Source organism: Hippocampus comes, unplaced genomic scaffold, assembly GCF_001891065.2.
Source record: "Hippocampus comes isolate QL1 unplaced genomic scaffold, H_comes_QL1_v1.1 scaffold156, whole genome shotgun sequence".
NCBI lineage: Eukaryota > Metazoa > Chordata > Actinopteri > Syngnathiformes > Syngnathidae > Hippocampus > Hippocampus comes.
Window position 1 is genome coordinate 1,551,739 of NW_017805744.1, and position 18,311 is coordinate 1,570,049.

At 39.4% G+C, this 18,311-nt stretch overlaps 1 protein-coding gene across 1 annotated transcript in view; it reads right to left on the minus strand.

Moving 5' to 3' along the window:
- Positions 1–18,311, minus strand: part of pcdh11 (protocadherin 11) — a 139,824-nt gene that overhangs the window by 40,883 nt on the left and 80,630 nt on the right. Inside the window, exon 5 of the mRNA XM_019884353.1 lies at positions 17,603–17,801. Within this exon, the coding sequence (XP_019739912.1) occupies positions 17,603–17,801 (199 nt within the window). The remainder of the gene's footprint in view (positions 1–17,602; positions 17,802–18,311) is intronic.

The following is an 18,311-nucleotide window of genomic DNA, read 5'->3' on the forward strand; positions in this document are numbered from 1 at the left end:
TGCGATTGGCTGGCAACCAGTTCAGAGTGTATCCCGCCTCATGCCCAAAGACAGCTGGGGTGGGCTACAGCACGCGATTGGAAAATGGATGGATGGATGGTTTTGGTTTGGCTGATAACAATATGGGAAATTTGACAAAAATGGTGATCATTGTTTTTCAAAGTAAAATCAGATGTTTGCAAATATCGTAGCTAAATTAATGAATAACAAACTAAAGACTGACACTGACTCACAGCATGATAAGTGATATGCAATTATATATATATATATATATATATGAATAGTCTTCATCACGTGAATCACTACTTCGTATTGATTAAAAAAATAAGAGTAAGAAAGAAAAACAACACATGGCTAAAAACAATAATCCAGCAACATCATGGCTCCAAATTGCCTGTGGTATCAAGCTCCCATTGCTGGGTAATTGCTCCTGATGGAGGAGAAAAACACAACTATTTCATTCAACATAATCTGTGGTAAACTGAAATCAATGAGGCTGAATTGTGTGATTCCAATTTGATCGCATCACTAGCGGCCAACAATGACAACAAACGAAGGCCAGAGTTCCTTTCTTCTTTTGAACATACGTACAAAGCCACTAAGACTGAAATGTTCATCTTGACGGCTGCCTATTGATCCTCTCTAAAATCTTAACTTTCATTTCTTAAGGTGATGTTGCACTCCTGTGAATCTTTATGCATTTTGTCATCACACTCATGAAGGAGACTTTAGAATAGGCTGTCGTTGTTGGCTTTTGGTCTTGCATCTTCGTTACGTGCGAGCTTTACTCTGCTACATGCACATCTAAGATCTATAAGTGGCTGTGTGTGTTTTCTGAAGACACCAATGTGTCTTTTTTTAATGTACTGCATGTGGAATAATCATGATTAGTCAATTCACCAACTACTGAATAGGATTTTATGTTTTTCAAGCACAACAATGAGTATATTCAAAAAAGCAGCACAAGGAAACTAGGTCAGGTTTTAAGCTCTAAGTACTGAGATGTTGTTTACTTGCAGCCCTTTCTTATTTATCTCTGTAAAAGCATTAAAAGTACCAATTAGGGAAACCATTTCTGTTCCTTTTTTTGCACATTGACAGCATGCAAAATTTCAGCTGAGTTAGTGTCCCTGCCTTATTTGATGCATGCAGATTTAAACAGTTTATAGCAACTCTTTAGCTTCAACACATGCATTTATTTTTTTGTAGATTTGTCATCAATTGTTTACCCGTAGCCCTGAAAGGTAAAAAGAAAATTACTATATATGACCATAAGAAGGTCAAGTTTTATCTCCAAGTTTCAACATCAATTCTTCTGGATGAAAAGGGACAAAAAAACAGTTGAGAGACCCGATTCATTGTAACAAAAACTACACCCTGATGTGATTTGATTGACCTGTAGGCATCTTGAACATTTGTCAGGTATATTATTCAACGCATTACTGACCTCCTTAGAATATACACAACCATTATATTGTAATATATAGTGTAAGAGATGGATCGATGGATCATGAAAATCTGAGCAACGAAACTTTGCAAACAAAAACATTCAAAAATAAACAATTACAGGACAGGATAATCCCTAACCTCATTGTATGAAATGAGCTATCAGAAGTCGACTCTACTTGACAAACAACCCCCAAAAGTTTTCTTATTCTTCCATCCTTCTCAACTAAGCATGTGACCCCATGGCACCTCTGTCCACACGGCCATGTGTGGCTTTAAGGCCGTGTTACGCTATGGAACAGTGACTCACAGATGCGACAGCAGGGCTGATCATCCATTATTATACCTCAGTGGATCAAAATGAGCAGGTCTGCCCATTGCAGCTTCCCTACTGCTGCCCTGTGGCGGCTGAGCGGGGCTAAACAGACCCCCTCCCTCCACCACCCTCCTCTGCACCTGTAAGCTCAACGACACCAGCCGGAGCCCTTGTGGAGGCAGCGGGACATGCCTGGAGACAACATCTGCTTCCCCTTTGGTGACCCGCCGAGTTAAGCCAACTGCAGAATCAAGGGCACGCTCGCAGTGGTCCCAGATTTGATCCGAACTGAGATTGGGCTGTCACCTCTTGCCTGTTACTTGCTTCAGGAGACTTTCCAGAGACTTTCCACTCAACGCACTCTCTTTTTGATCTTCGTTTGCTCATTTTTTTATTTTCTGTCTAAAATGAACACATGGGAATGGTTAAAATGTGATTTTCTATTATACTTTGAGTCAATTGCCAAGTGCAAACAAAACAAAAGCATACTGTTTTCTTGGGAGTGAGTTGCTTTATTAAGTAAAAATTATTAACCTCCCTTGCTGCTTAATGGTTCGGCGATTGGGGCTTGACATTGGCGCGCGTCTTCATTGGTGACCATAATTTCAGCTAGCGCAGTTTTACCTAATTATTTTGCGGCTTGTGTTGCTAGTTTTCTTACCAGTCCAAAAAGTTGTTGTTTTTTGTTTGTTTGTTTGTTTTAATGTGGAGAAATGTTTTTTACAAAAACGGAGATCATGAACATTGGATCTTGCCCCCCACATCTCCAAACCCCCCCCCCCCCGACCCCAAATCCTTGTTCTGACGTTGTGGTTGCATTCGAAAATACACTCCGGCGCGCTGCTTCACTCTAATCGTTTGGAAACTCATAACATTGTTCAAATGTGTTGTTCCGTTATTCTCAGTGCCCAAAAAAATAGAGCCCAGTGAAGACAGTACAGGAAGGTAAACAGTTGCATTCAAAAATGCATGGCAGCGGAGTGCGTTTTGCCACTGACAGCACACAAAGAGGACAAAACAAAAAGTCTGCTTAAAGGGGAAGTCAAGTCAAAAGTTTTCTGTACAATAATATATTGTCTGTGGCCCCACTAGTATAACCACAGCATTCTGAGTAATATTGCCTTCATGGAATATGAATCAAGTAGCATTTTAAAGCATCTCAGGGGGCAGCCAATTTTTGCAAGAAAAAAAAAATCACAAGAGTTTTGGAAAATTTAATTTGTTTGGTTTGAACAAATGTTGAGTCTACATTTTTTGTCAGAAATTAACCGCAATATAAGAGTTTCATTGTTGGCGCAGCATGCCCCACTACTTTTTGCCACCACCTTTTTAACAATTGCAATTCAAACATGCAGGTACATAACAAAATACAATTTATTCTTTGAGCTTGCACTGGAATCCACACAATAATTTCTATTTTAACGTTGCATATTCAAAATCTTTCCTGAATATTTTTTCTCTAATTGGTGCATGGCCTTTGCCTGCAGGGGGAGACTATGCATGACAGATGTTTGACTCTTGAAATCCGGTGGGGCCTCTGGCTGAATGAAGTCAAGTCAAATCAGTGCAATCATGCAGGTGTCTGGGGGAAACAGGGACAAAGGGACACAGTCTGTCTGACGCTTTGCCAGAGCTCCTGGCACCGCTTGCCCACCAGGTCTGCTTCTACATGCACGGAATGGCAGACAGCTGACTGACCTCACGAGCGTTACATTGCCTTGAGCTTCCCACAGATGCCTTGCAAAGCGCCTTGGCGCACAGGGGCCTCGTAGCCACGGAGAACGTGATGAATGCTCGGGTCTCACGAGCTGGGTACACAACAACCGCGTTCATGTGCTCGCTTTCTAGCCCTTTGAAAGCCACCTGTCATTTGGTGTTAGTCCAAACATGTCTTGTCGAGCCCAACTCCAAATATACTCCCTCGACATCACCTTCATCTTCCTCCTCTTTTTCTTCATGCACACACTCCTGCCGCACTCTCAGTCCATTTGTCCGGGTTACCGGCTAGTGAGTGCTTTCTGAAGTTATCCATTTGCATCTGAATATCACTGTATCAAGCGGTCAGTGCATACGCTCATCAGGTTCCCATCGAGCACAGTGAGGCCTGATCTTTTATCAAATGCTTGCGTGTTTTAGACCTTGGTGAAATCTTTAGTCATAATTCAATACAGATAAATAACAAGCTGTGACCTTTATTGCATTGCAGCCAATTGAATTAACTGACAATAACTCTGTCAGAATTCATGTGTGTGCATGCATGTATGTATGTATGAACGGGGGTCGTATGTGAACGGTTTGCCATGAAATTTACAGCATGTGCACGCCACACCTCGTGAAATTAACAAATCCACAGTAAAACACGGCTGTGACTGGCATATTTTAGTTGAAATATGCTCGTGCATGAAATTCAGACAGATGGCATCATAGTTGTTGCCGTCTGTCATCCAATCACTGATGTGACTGCAGCAATACAGCAGCGATCACGTTAAATTGGATCTCATCAAAATTGCACTTAATCTCATTGTGATTGCTTAGCAAAAAGAAATAAAAATCCAAACGGGAGAAACATCACAATAATGCTGCAGAGACACAGAGAAAAGGTCTATTACTGCAAGGACAATTGTTGATGTCTCGTTTGTTTTGAGTATTTCCTTTTTTGAAATGACTCTACCTTGTCTGTGATTTTTGTGTGCGCATGTTGAGAACTTGTTGTGGATCAAGATCCACGTGTATATTCAGGTTTTTTTTTTTTTTAATTGACCTTATGTAAACTACTTTACATCAGTTGTGGAAAGTTCTGAATTACAAACACTTTGTTGCTATACTTTAATAGAACTGTCAGGTATTTGTACCTTACTTGAGTTTTTTTTTTTTTTTGTCTGACAACTTTTTACTTTTATTCCCTACATTTAAAAAACAGATATTTGTACTTTCTATGCCTGACTGACAAAAATTGCTTGTTACTTTTTTTTCCCCCTCAAAATTAGCTGATGCAACACAACAAAGAAAAACGGAAAGAAAGGTAAGGCCAACCAGCCGCTGTTTAGATCTTGATTGACTGAATGGTTGACATCTTGGGACCAAACAAGGAGAATCCACTGAAAAGGATAGAACGGATTGGGGGATGCAAGCGACCTTCCATTCATGGCCTCATTTAGAAGAATTGATTTATATTAAGAGAGTCATTTGTGGCGAATGCAGTGTCTTGCAGCCGAAAAATCATTGTTCTGTTGTTCGAAAATATAATCAAATTTGAAACAAATATATGCAGGTAAACTATATATTTTTAAATTATCATTTGCAATTTTGTATTTTTGTTGTGTTTTGCTCATGCAGAACCTCTTGTTATTTTTAAAAAAAAATTATTCTGTCAGAATTTAGCTTGGGGCAAATCTGCATCCAATTACTTTTTTTCCTTCTTCTTTATATGACCACTAGGCAAGTTCATAAAATAAGTTTGGTTTTTATGTTGTGCCAAGTTATCAAATCAGTGTACAATTAGCAATAAAATATCATTTGTACTTTTGTTGTTCAGTACACTTCAGAGCATGCACTTTTTTTCTTCTTTTACTTAAAGGAGTCAGATCAATACTATACTAATAAAACATTAACAACAACAAAAACGAAATTACAATTATATTACACTGTAGAACAAAGGCAAAATCAATATTCTGTAAAAACTAAAAAATGTATTAAAGTTTTGTTTTAAACACCATGTGTTGGATAGTTAAGAAGAGCACATTTTTATGAAACTCCTCTTGTTTCAATCAATTGGGTTAGTGAGGCAGATGGTCTGCAACAACAAAAGCGTGCTGTGTGTGTGTGTGTGTGTGTGTGTGTGTGTGTGTGTGTGTGTGTGTGTGTGTGTGTGTGTGTGTGTGTGTGTGTGTGTGTGTGTGTGTGTGTGTGTGTGTCGGTACCCAATTTGGACGTGTCAGGCCATGATTTTTAATTTTTTTCCATCAAATGACTTACATGTGTAGAATTGTTTGGCTTTTTTGGGGGGGCTCAAACAACAGTTGTCCTCTTTGAGAAAAATAAGATGGATTTTCCATTTGTGCCGGGACGTGCAATTTCTGCTGCATATCAAGTCAATAACATCACCGGATTAGAGTTGAAAATACAACCGCCGGGATTCTCAAGTCCTCTCAGCCTTCAGGAGCCATATTGACACGCTGTTATTTTGGTCAATAAGTCTTTCTCAGCAGAGGCCATCCTTACCCTTGAAGATGGACTGCATGTGAAAAATGAGAGCGGGATGGGACCCTGCATTTTAATCTGTCTTTTTTCTGAAAGGGCCTTAAAGGGATGTGAGGATGGAGAGGGCATGTGGGGGGAAAGAGAGCGGGGCCATGCACTTCCTCTCACCTCGTCTCAGCCTTGCTAATGCAGTTGTTCACAATAAACCCCACTATTGGTTACACTGAAATACAAAGCGTCCAAAGACGGAGCAGAATGGCTTTATGGATCGATGAAACAAGCTGAACTTTGACCCGTTGACAGAATTTAGAACCAAACATAATGTTCCCCCTCAAAGTTCCCGCTGCCAAGAAGCAGCGCTTTTTGTGTCAGTTGAAGTGGAAACTACTGTACAATGACATTTCCCTCCAAAAATCGAAACCAAATAATGATAAAGTATATGCTTCTGACAAGTGAGTGGAAGAGAGGGGAAAAATGACACTTTCCTAAAGAATACCAAAAACAAATGCCTTTCAATAAAACATGGAGCATAGACAACAAATGTTGGGGAGTGTGAGGTGCTGTTCCTCTGGTGAGATTTTGTAAAAATTTAATATATCAGGTAAGTTATTATTTCAGTAGCTCTGGTTTTAAGAGAGTGTTTACTAGCAGCATGATTCCAAGTGGATCAAATTAAATGAGGGTATAAATATTTACCACACAGCCCTCAGCAACTTTAGGCCGCGCACACGGTTGGCGACTGACAAATAGCTGGCCCTGTTTGGATTTCATGAATCTTGCTTTCAATGATTAATGCTTGGTGTTAGTAAGATCACATCAGTTCGATGGGATCAAGGAACAAAGATGTTCACTTCACTCTAACCCAAACATTTCATAGGTTTAATATGCAGCCAGAGCAATATTCCAGTTTTGGAATCAGAGCTGGCAAAGTGGAACAAAGTGAATTGCTGGCTGATGCCTTTGAGTCTTCATTCTTGTTTGAAGTGGCTCCCCCTCCCTCTTAGTTCAAAATATATTGTCCAGGGATGTGATCAAACCTGGCAGCTATTGATCCCTTCCCAAACCAGACATAAGACTGACTGAACATGTTCACAACTTCAGAAACAAGTACTTTAAATGTACAGGTCTTTGAAAAGCCCACAAAACCACAGCACTGCAGAGTGAATTGGAAGCATAAATCTTAGTAGAATCAAGCCAAGTTTTCTGTTTGAGTGTGACATTCTTTGAAATTATCTCAGCATCAAGTCTGGGAGCAGGAGAGAAGCTAGATGTGGCGAAAGCCTGAAAAGATACCTGACAACATTCACAAAGTGTAGTTTGCAAATATTTTCCGAAAAGTATCAAATAATGTATTAATAAGTCATTAAGAGCCGCACCTATTAGCAGACTGCTTCATCACGGTCTATTCTAACCCAGCAAAACTACGATGTAAATAAGACTTGTTGAAAATAAAGGTTTGATTCCAGAAACCGACTAGTTGTGTACATTTTGCTGCAGTTACCGTCACCTCCATGGAAGACAAACACGAGCCCATAAGTATTTACACCTTGACAAACTCATCATTCATACGTACTCAATCCGTCCATTATTGCTGGCTACCGATGAAAATAGCTTTGATTGTTCTTGAAAGTGAGTGTAAAAAATAATCATTCGCACAAGAGTCCAAATGAGTTGATGTCTTGAAACTCCTCTGGGTAGTGATGTGTCGGTTGTGAACGATCCCTGCTGACTCTCAGATGCTCCTCAAAAGAGCTCACACAATATTCAATTCAATTCAACCATGTTACACATTGTTTTGGCTTGTCCCAATGTGTCAAACCAAAATATGTTACGAGGTCACACAAACCATACTTGCAATGTTTGATAGATGGCGCTTCACTGTTTACCTGGCAAAAGAAACATTGACATTTCAGCTTTTCTTGTCATTCCAAGACTGTTTGTTAACCGGAAATAGTGTGTTTCTTAACAAATTTACTGTAGGTTGTGAATGAAATCGTTCGTAAATGAGGTTGTATGTAACCTGACGTTCCACTGTGTATTCTCCATGTTTCCTGCATGTCCTGTTAACAGTATGGCCCGTTGCTGAACACCCAATGAAAACCATCTCAATTTGCTGCCAGAACTGGCCTTCTAAACATACCAACCTGTTTTATTAAGTCAAGCAAAAACGCATTATGCATTGATGTTTTAATCAACCAGGGAGACAACCTTGGCTTATAAATACAAACGTTTTGAGCAGATGACTGTCTGCATATTTTCAAATGAAATGTGCAAGACTAATAGGGCGGCTAAATTTGCCATTAAACCATCAATTATGCTGATTTAAATGTAAAATGTAAATTATTTCTTTGATAACATTGCAAGCTTGGTGAAAATATAATTTTACCTTGCCACATATTGCCCCAAGCTGAGCGGACTATGCAGCGCCTTGATAAAGTATTCATACCCCGTGAAATTTTTTCATATTTTTTTTTGAGACCTTGCAATCACAAACCTCAGTGCATTTCCTTGAGGTTTTGTGTCTTGGAATTTAGATCAGGACAAAGTAGAATATAATTGTGAAGTGGAACAAAAATGATAGAAGTTTTCAAAATTTGAAATGAATATAAATCTGAAAAGTGTGGCGTCCATTTATATTCAGCAGTGGTGCGCAGTCAGTGCCTTCAAGGCCTCTCTGCTGACCGAAACACTGTCAGCAAGCACGGACTAACAGTTACAAGTTAGTTTGTAAATGAAATGGTACTTATTTATTTCCAGCAGTCTATTGTCTCATAGCATAGGCCTTGGCTGAGCAGCTTTCAGTTGTGTGTGTTGTCTTTTTTTTTTCAGATTTCAATTTCAGTGTTGCCATGTAAATGTCATTTTCCAAAGGCTTGTAGGAAAGAATAACCCGTACTGGCGTCCACGGCACACACACACACACACACACACACACACACACACACACACACACATACATGTATATATATATATATATATATAGATAGATAGATAGATAGATAGATATATTATCCGCAGTAAAGAGTCTGAGATCTTAATGCGCCGGTGTATCATGACAGGTATGGAGGTTACATGATATATGACAAGGAGCAAGCTGTTAGCTGGCTGTCCGAACTGCCAAAAAGAATGGCGGAACTACTATATAGTGCAGGACTAGATGGTGAATGAGGGGTTAGGGAAAAAGGATTGACATTTGGACTCTCTCCAGCGTGTCTCCGTGGCCTCCTTCCGGTCGCATGTGCCTGCAACACCTCACCAGGGAGGCGTCCAAGAGGCATCACAACCAGATGCCTAAGACATCAGATATCTGGTTAACGAGAAGTAGTGCATCCAACAAATCTGGCCTTTATGGAAGTGTGGTAACAACAAAGCCATTATTGAAAGAAAGGAAAGAGAGGTCTCGTTTGCCATGTTGAAGAAACCGCAAACAAAAGGTACTTTGGTCAGATGAGACAAAAGTTCATTTTTAGGAGGCTGAAATGCAAAGCCCTATGTGTGGTGGAAAATTAGTATCGCTCATCATTTTTCAGATTTTGATCAAATCTATAGAAAAACATTGATGTTTGTGGAGTAAGGTGGCAAAAGGTAAAAAAAAAAAAATCAAAGGGGCATTTAATACTTTTTCAAGGCCCCTTAATGTCTAAATATCAGCTCATCACAGACAGACAATATGATGGGCTTATATAATGAGTAAATGCATATGTAAATGTTGCGAATAGAGTGATGACTATGATTTTTTTCTAGGTGGATTTTTTTTTTTTTGGTGTGACATCAGATTAGTAGCAATCACTTAGCTATGTTTTGATGAAACAAGGCTTTTAATCGCTCCTGAAAACAAACACATGTGACATACCAACATGGGTTTCATCAGGGAGTGACATTATTGTTCTGTTCATGACAAAGTAAGTCTCTTCTTGCTTTTTGGTTATTTCACAATTGTTTTCTTCAATTCATCAGAATAATTATGAAATTGTTCTCATAAATAGAACATCACTTCAGTTTTAAAAATCGTTCATTAGTTGATTTGTGGTGAGAGTGGAAAAAAAGCTTCCGGCAGTTATCTCATGAACCAAAAAAAAAAGAAAAAAATGTGGTTTTCTGATGCCTTTCAGACAAGAGTAAATCTGCCCATTTTAAATTTGTTCGACAATGTTTGCATGATGTCATTTTCCTCTGTGATGAGGAACTTGGAAATTGAGAATTCCATCTATCGAGTACCCTCAACAAACATAAATAGATGTATGTCATAAAATGTCTTGTTTTACCTTTGCTTGTTAAAATCCCAAATGCATCATGACTCAGTGGCGTGTGCAGCCGTGTGCTGCCTGCACACACAGATGATACCCCTTGAGAATCAATCATCGATGGGATGGGGTGGTGCAAATATAAGATTCTGACAGTCAACACCCATGTACATTTGCCCTCCGTTATGCTGGATGTTCATCACAAAGAAGAATACCCCTTGCCTTGTGTTTGTCAATGATACATTTCGCTGTTTGATATATATTGGTCAACGGTATTCATGACGGGGCAAAGGCGTTTTGATGCCCCTTAAATGTTATTTATCAACGGGAGGGACTCAGGATGTCTGCAGCGCTCTTACTTTCAACATCACAGGAGACAATAGTGAGAAAACGATTACAAACACTGAGGAAAAGAGGTTTCGACCATGACACGTTCCAATAGGTTGAAGGAGGGTGGAGGGAGATTTCAGAAAGCTGACTGGACTCCTCCAAATCAATAACTCTCTCTCTTGCTCTCTCTCTCTCTCTCTCTCTCTCTCTCTCTCTCTCTCTCTCTCTCTCTCTCTCTCTGTCTCTGTCTCTCTGAGACGACTAGTGTGGCATTTGAACCAGATAAAACAAGGCTTCCCCTCCACCTCACCTCTGAGAACTGAGCACTTCCACCAAATCTCAATCGGTTGAGAAGGATACAGATGAGTCCATCTAAATCCCCTTCTGACTCAGCGCTAAACCCCCGCTGGTCAAAAAAAAAAAAAAGTAGGGAAAAAAACACATCTTAAAAGGAATGGTCCAATCTATGTAGGTTAATACTCACTGTTGCTTCATTTAGCTCTGTTGCAGACCCACTGGGGCAGCTGTAAAAAGTTCTGGGAGCCAGAAGGCACAAAAGCTTTTATTTATTTATATGAGCAAGAATATATAGCAGGGGGAGAAAACTGGTGCAAATGATGTGGAAAGAAGAGAGAGTTTGAAGATGTTATCTCATAAATTGTGGGATAACTGCAACAAAAAAAAAGGAATTGAGTGCACTACCATTTTATGCGTGGCATGAATGTAATATACACAGACAGGATACTGTCACTGATAAAATCCTCCCCAAAACTGCCACTTTTCAGGAAAATGAAAATGGACAAAGATGTCGATGACTTCATTCAAGCTGGAGATTGTAATGTCTTCTTGACCAGCTCCAATCCTAGATGTTTAGAAATTGTAAACAGAATGAAAACTAAAAAAAATGCTTTCTTGAGGACTAAAAAAAGAACGAGTAAAAAGCCAAACTAAAACAAGTGAAATAATTTGTGTTAGCATTTCAGCTTTTAACAATCTTAAGTGAAACCACAGATGTCCAGTTTAGAATACAGAAGTACTGCTGTTACAGCAAAGAAATCATCTTACAACAATTTCAATAGCATTCACAGTCTTCAGTAACATTCACAGTGCACAGTTTACCTTGTTCAATATTGTTAAGGACACAGGTTTCAAAACGTGTCCGTAGAGTGACACGATAGAGTCGTGAAAGAATAATGTGGCCATCAGTGACAACGTGTATGGTTATGATGTAAAATAGAGGAGAAATGATTCCGCCCAGTTTTCTACAAGGCGTGGCAATGTCGCCTTAAGCATGGGACTTTGCTTTTAATTAGCCCACAGATACTTCGAGTTGTCAAAAGTAAAAGGTTGTGAAAAATGTGTCACTTCTAGTGGGGGAATCTTTATCACAGAGACAAAAACAGCCATTGCATTATATCAGCAATAACCAAAAGATGATAAATATAGCATCTCTCTCTCTCTCTCTCTCTCTCATATTCTCTCTCTCCTTCTCTCCCCTCTCGCACTCTCTCTCCATATACATATGTGCATATAGTATCTTGCCACCGTGTGGTCAGCTAATTATCGTCTTCTTGCTCCAGTGGACGTTTAACTCTGAACAAGCGTCCTCTTTTGCCTTCATGTCAGAGCTCGGTCTCTCCCCCTGGTCGCCGATGATATTGTAATACTAATTAGAGCTAATTGTTCTATGGTGAATGGATTTCGTCACGTTGCAAATGATATGCCATTGGTCAGTGTCACAGTGTTTCCACAGAAAAATTCGATGGGGGAGCGGAAATTTGCACAAATGAATGTAATTAAGAAGCGCATTCATTACTTCTAATTGCATCTGAGAAGCCTCAGAGTGAAACTGATATCTGAAAAATGAATGCAAGTTAACTCTACACACCAGCAGTCTGTCACGTGACAGCGAGTGTGAAGGGTAAAAAGCACACACAGTTACGCTGGTGTACTGAGGTTGGTACCACTTTGCTCCAATCACACTCATAAAGCCTTCCCATGAAATCCCTTTATTCATGGGCAGATTGTGTCTAGACAGTTGAATTCCAGTCTTAGTGTAAGCTCGGCATTGGCTGTGAGACAATAATGGGGAGAGGTTTCTGATTCTGTGAAAAAATAAATAAAAATAAATCACATGGTGTTTGTTTTCACCGGATCAAGTGCAGTGGCTTTTTCCATACATAAGGAGAAAGGTAGTCATAAATCAGTAAGCTGGAAACAAAGTCGAAAAAGCTATTATGAACATTTTGGAGAGTTCAGAATGTTACTCCCACATGCACATGGCAAGCCTTTAATCAGATTATTAGTCTCCCGGCATCAAAACTGATAAAATGTGCTGCAAACGCTTCAGATACAATATTGCTCATAGTAAAAATGATATTGATATAAAAGGGGAAAAGAAACATTGATTTAAATCTATTATTAAGATGAAGCAAGTTTTTTTTTTATATAATAAAATGAGTTTATAATTCATTGAAGCCTATTTAAAACCATAATCTTATTATAGTTGCAGTGTTTAAAGGGACTTAAAAAGGAGATGGTCTTATTTTAATAGCAGATTTAGATCTTAGACAGACAAGGTGTAAGCTGGTCATCTGAAAGCCATATGCCGCTGAGCCACAAAGCTATGGAACTCTACTCCTGGAACCCAACACACACACACACACACACACACACACACACACACACACACACACACACACACACACACACACACACACACACACACACACACACTCTCCCTCGTGCCCACCACCCAATAGTAGTGTATGTATAAAAAGGAGGAGGTAATGTAAGTCGTAAATAAATAAATCTAAATATAAAAAAATCAGACCGTCACAATTATTATTATTTTGTTGTTGTTGTTTGCTTGGGGGTTAGCACAAATTATTTAATCTACAGGTGTCAGACTCCGGTCCTCGAGGGCTGCTATCCTGCATGTTTTCCCCCCACCATTACACCTGATTCAAACAATCAGGACTGTTATCAGGCTACGGCAGAACTTGCTGATGAGCAAGCCAGTAAAGCGGGAGTCGAGGACCGGCATTTGACACTCGTGCTTGACTATTGGATTTGCTGCTCATAAAGTGCTGTACGTTGTTTGTGACATGATGGATGTCGTAATTCAGAAAACCTGACGCCAGCATCAATTTTCATCACGCCCTGCACACTTAGCAAATGCAAACAATAAAACATTGTGTGCAATTAAACTGTTCTTATTTTCATCACGGACTAAACTATTTAACTGAATACATCACAGGGCTTTATTTTATAAGTTACGCAACAGCATGACCGTTTATTCTCTCAAAAAAAAAAATCACCTTTGATGACTAGAAGTCAGTCCCCTGTGCTGAAAAGGAACATTATGAATCAGTGACAGTACACATGCGTGCTTCGCCATGGCACTAATTAGCATTGAATATCATTACACCCTTTGAGCATTACAATTTGGCGAAAAGGCGCCGCTCCCAAGCTTTGTGTCTAATTCTTCTAAAGTGGCTCTGATTTTCAAGATTTCTGCAACTTGCTGACACACAATAAATGTAACCTTTAAAAAAAACGCGTGACAGCACATGACTGATGGTTGCATGGTGAGGTAAGCCTGAAAGGGAGGCAGCACAAGTCCATAAAAGCAACAGTCTTCTAACTCACGAATAATATGAATTTGAAATATCATAACAACTTTATTTCAAGAGTGGATGCATGCTTAAAGAGAGAATGACACTGTCACAACAATGTCACGTGGATTGCCTTTTGGACATACAATTACACGTCAGTTGCCATTCAATATTTCTTGACCATCGTGCTATGTCTTTGTGATTTTTTTCATTCATGCACCAAAAAATGTATCATCAAAATGAAATGTTTTAAGCATACAGGTACATATTTTTTGCACGTGCACATTTTTAGTCCATATTTCAAAGAGCATTTTTGATTCTGGTTCGGAAGTGCATTGGTCCTATGTGGCCCTCCAATAGCACTGATGAAAACATGTGGCCACCTCCAGCATTTAAATTGCCCGACCCTGCTGCACAAATTCTAAGTTTTTTCTGTTGCAGACTTGGCTGATATTCAGTCTTCTATTGGCATATTCTCTCATAGGCGCTTAAGTCAATTCTTTTTGCACATTTTGTGCACATTTTCAAAAAGATTTTCCTGTCCTGGCTTCTGACACACCCACCATATGAAAAATGGAAATATGTGTGCAATCATCAAACAGGCAAGATTAGTTCTGGTCGGAGGGTGGCTCTAATTTCCAGATTATGGAGTTTTCATTAGACATTAGAATTCCACAGAGAATTCCCACACTCTGAAAATACGGCCCACTTTGACTGTGAAATTACCCGGAAGTTTACAGCAGTGAAGTCGGTTTAAAGAAAGGGGTTTAAGAAATGGCAAGTCGGTGTGCTTCAGCCCTATCTTGAAAAGAGAGTGCCATCTCGAGGGCTCAATAAACAAAACAACTGGTTCATGAAGCATCTTGATGCTTCATTTTCCTATCGCTAGTAGAGACCACAAAAGAAAGTGATCAAGCAATGCAATGGCAGCGACGGAAGTTTGATTTACCATGCATCTAAGTGATCAATTCTGTAAATAATAAAATACGTTTTAAATGTTAGAAATAGTTGCGTTGGCCTGGCCCAATCGTTCCTCCCATTGGGTTGAATGTAAACATTACTGCACTGGTCTTTCATTTTCCTTATTAAAGGGTCTGTGCGTTTCTCATTTACACTATATTGATTGGTCTCTGCTTTCACTGTAGTTATGATTTACCACTGGCCTTTTTTTCTCTCTTTTTTTTTTTTTTTTAATTTAATCATACTGCTGGTGTGTTGTTTGAGTATATCCACTTTTGTACATCCGTTTATAATGCAGCCAATATCTGACTCAAATTGATTTTTATTTAATTTTTTAATCTACAAGAGGCCTGATATTGATTCGAGGATATGATTGCATGTGTTTTTCTTCATCCTGTCATTCAAACTAAAGCGATGCTGCGATTCTCTGGAAACCATCACACTCCTCTGCAGTAGACAACATTTAAATGATGAAAAATGTACAACAGATACACTTTTCCTGCTCATCAAACAACATTTTACTATGTGATATAGATATGTCTGCGATTGTCTGGCAACCGGTTCAGGGTGTCCCCCGCCTACTGCCCAAAGACAGCTCTGATAGGCTCCAGCAGACCCCGCAACCCTTGTGAGGACAAAGTGGTTCAGAAAATGGATGGATGGATGAATGGATATAGAGGTGTATCTTCTTTATTTTATTGTACATAGTTCAGTAGTCTACTTATGAAGTTTGTACACTGAGAGTGTATGATTAGATTTTTGTGCTGAGATCATTTTCACGAATTTGGCAGTAATATTTGCCCTGTCTTTTACTTCTTAGTAATATTACACATTAACTGTCCAACTGTGTCGATGCAATAGGCTAGTCTTCCAGTTAAAATGGATGCACTTTAACAAATATTATCTCAAAGAAGCAAAGTGGGCAATAACTGCAGTGAGTGAGCAGGTGGATGTAATATGATATGTTTATGTCAAGGAATATCAATGAGATGATGAGCAATTCAGTCTACTGTATGTGTTGGAATTAAAATATTCCGTCACCATGGTGAATATCTGACAGTGAAAGAGAGGTTTGATCACCGGATGTGTCTTTGGTTTCACATTTAAAGAAATCTCTGCTTTACAGGTGTGCAAGTTAATGTGAATGTTGATGCATCATGGGAGTCTCTTCTCAGAAAGCAACACCAGAACAAAAAAATCCTAAATAGAAGGGACCTTTCCATGTAAATGAACAGAAAGCCATCGACGAAATGTCACCCGTCTCATCTAATGTCGAACAAATGTATTCACAATCACACTCGTGCTGACACCCGAGGCCCAGACATGTCAGCACAGATGCCAGGGAGGCTGATGCACCAAGGAATGTGGTCTCACTTACACCAATGACACAATGGCTATAAAGTGTATGAAAAGCAATTTTATCCTACCTGCCCTGCAGATTTGTGCTACGGTATACATATTTTTTTTTAAATGAAGACACACGCTCTCATAGTTTAATATAGAACTCTGGGAAGGCAGTTACCCCTTGCAATGTTGCACATGGACCACAGAATCAATCCACAGAAAATATAAGAAGCACTGACCAGAATAACTATGAGGTGTGTATCAGTACATATATGAAGCAATGACAGATTGAAAATGAAGCCAAAGACGTGTGCATAATGGGGTGTGTTTACGTTGTTTCATCGCTTGTATCATTAATGGTGCAGCGGAATATCATGTGTGTCTGCTGTACCCCCATATACCCGTCAGCCAATTAATTCAGTTTTTTTTTTTGTTTGTTTTTTTAATGTTGTGTATGTTTGTGACTTCAATGGTTTGTTTTATGGAAAACTTCAGTGGGCAGCAAACTAAACAGTGACAGCTGTCCTGTGAATTACTTGATTCATCATGAATCACCACAGAAATTAAACAAGCATAACTCCACTGAAAGTGGGCAGTTTTGTGCTGCATACTGGTATTTGCGATACATCGAAAAACAACTTTAAAGTGGCGATAGTACACTAAAATGATCAGGAACTATTTATTTGAACACAGGGCGATGGAATACTAAATTATTTATAAATAGAAATTAAAATGTTCACCTCTAGGAAGATCCCTGGTGAAAAGAAAATCAATTGTTCTATATTAAATATTAATATAGCTTCCTTAATTGTGAGGCAAATACAAAGTAAAGGCCATTCAGCCCCAAATCATTCTACTGAATAGCCGATTTCATTGAAATAGTGACAGTTGCACACCTCTTTAGTTATGTAATAAAAGTTACCTTTCAAAAATATCCATTCATTCACTCACACCAAGGGACAATTTAGAGTGTGCACATCACTTAATAAGTATGTTTTTGGAATGTGGGAGGAAACCTGGGGTAGCCGGAGAAAACCCATGCAGGCACTGGCAGAACATGCAAACTCCCCACAAGAAGGCAGGAGCCCAGATATGAACCCACAACCTCTGCACACAATTTAAATATAAGAAAAATTTGGACTCACTTGATTCAGGGTCTGAGTTTCCATCTCCCTCGGTGCGACTATTGGGGGATGTTTGCTCGTAATACTCCTCAAGAGGGAAGCTGAACGGAAGAGCTTGGGAGGTACTGGCCGTACTGCTTGGTTCTGGATCACCCAGCCCGCTGTCACTGCAGCTCTCCTGGGAACCATCTGGAAGATGGAACGTCACTCGGCGCTGGGTCTGGGAAAGCGGTGAGATACAAGGAGGTGTTCACTCAAAAATCTTGCAAAAAAATCCCTTATTTTCTAAAGAAGTTCATAAAAGAGTACTAAATAACTGTGATGAGTTGTGCCTGCATTTTGTGTGTGTGTGTGGGTGGGGGGCTCTTCCACTCATTCGATATGTACCCATTCGGGATGTGAGGGCTGCGACACTATTCAAGGACGGATTTTTATGTGTAACACTTTGATTTAGCTCGATTCGATGCACAACACCTTTTAAATCAAAACTGATTGTCCAAATGGGTTGTGTGTATGTGTGTGTGTGTGTGTGTGTGTGTGTGTGTGTGTGTGTGTGTGTGTGTGTGTATGTGGATATTATACTTTGTGATGCTGGAATGTTTGCTTACAATTCAATATACATGTATTTTAAAAACAATTAAAGGTCCTCTCCAATGTGTTTATCATAAACGTCTTTGTGTGTGTGTGTGTGTGTGTGTGTGTGTGTGTGTGTGTGTGTGTGTGTTGGGGT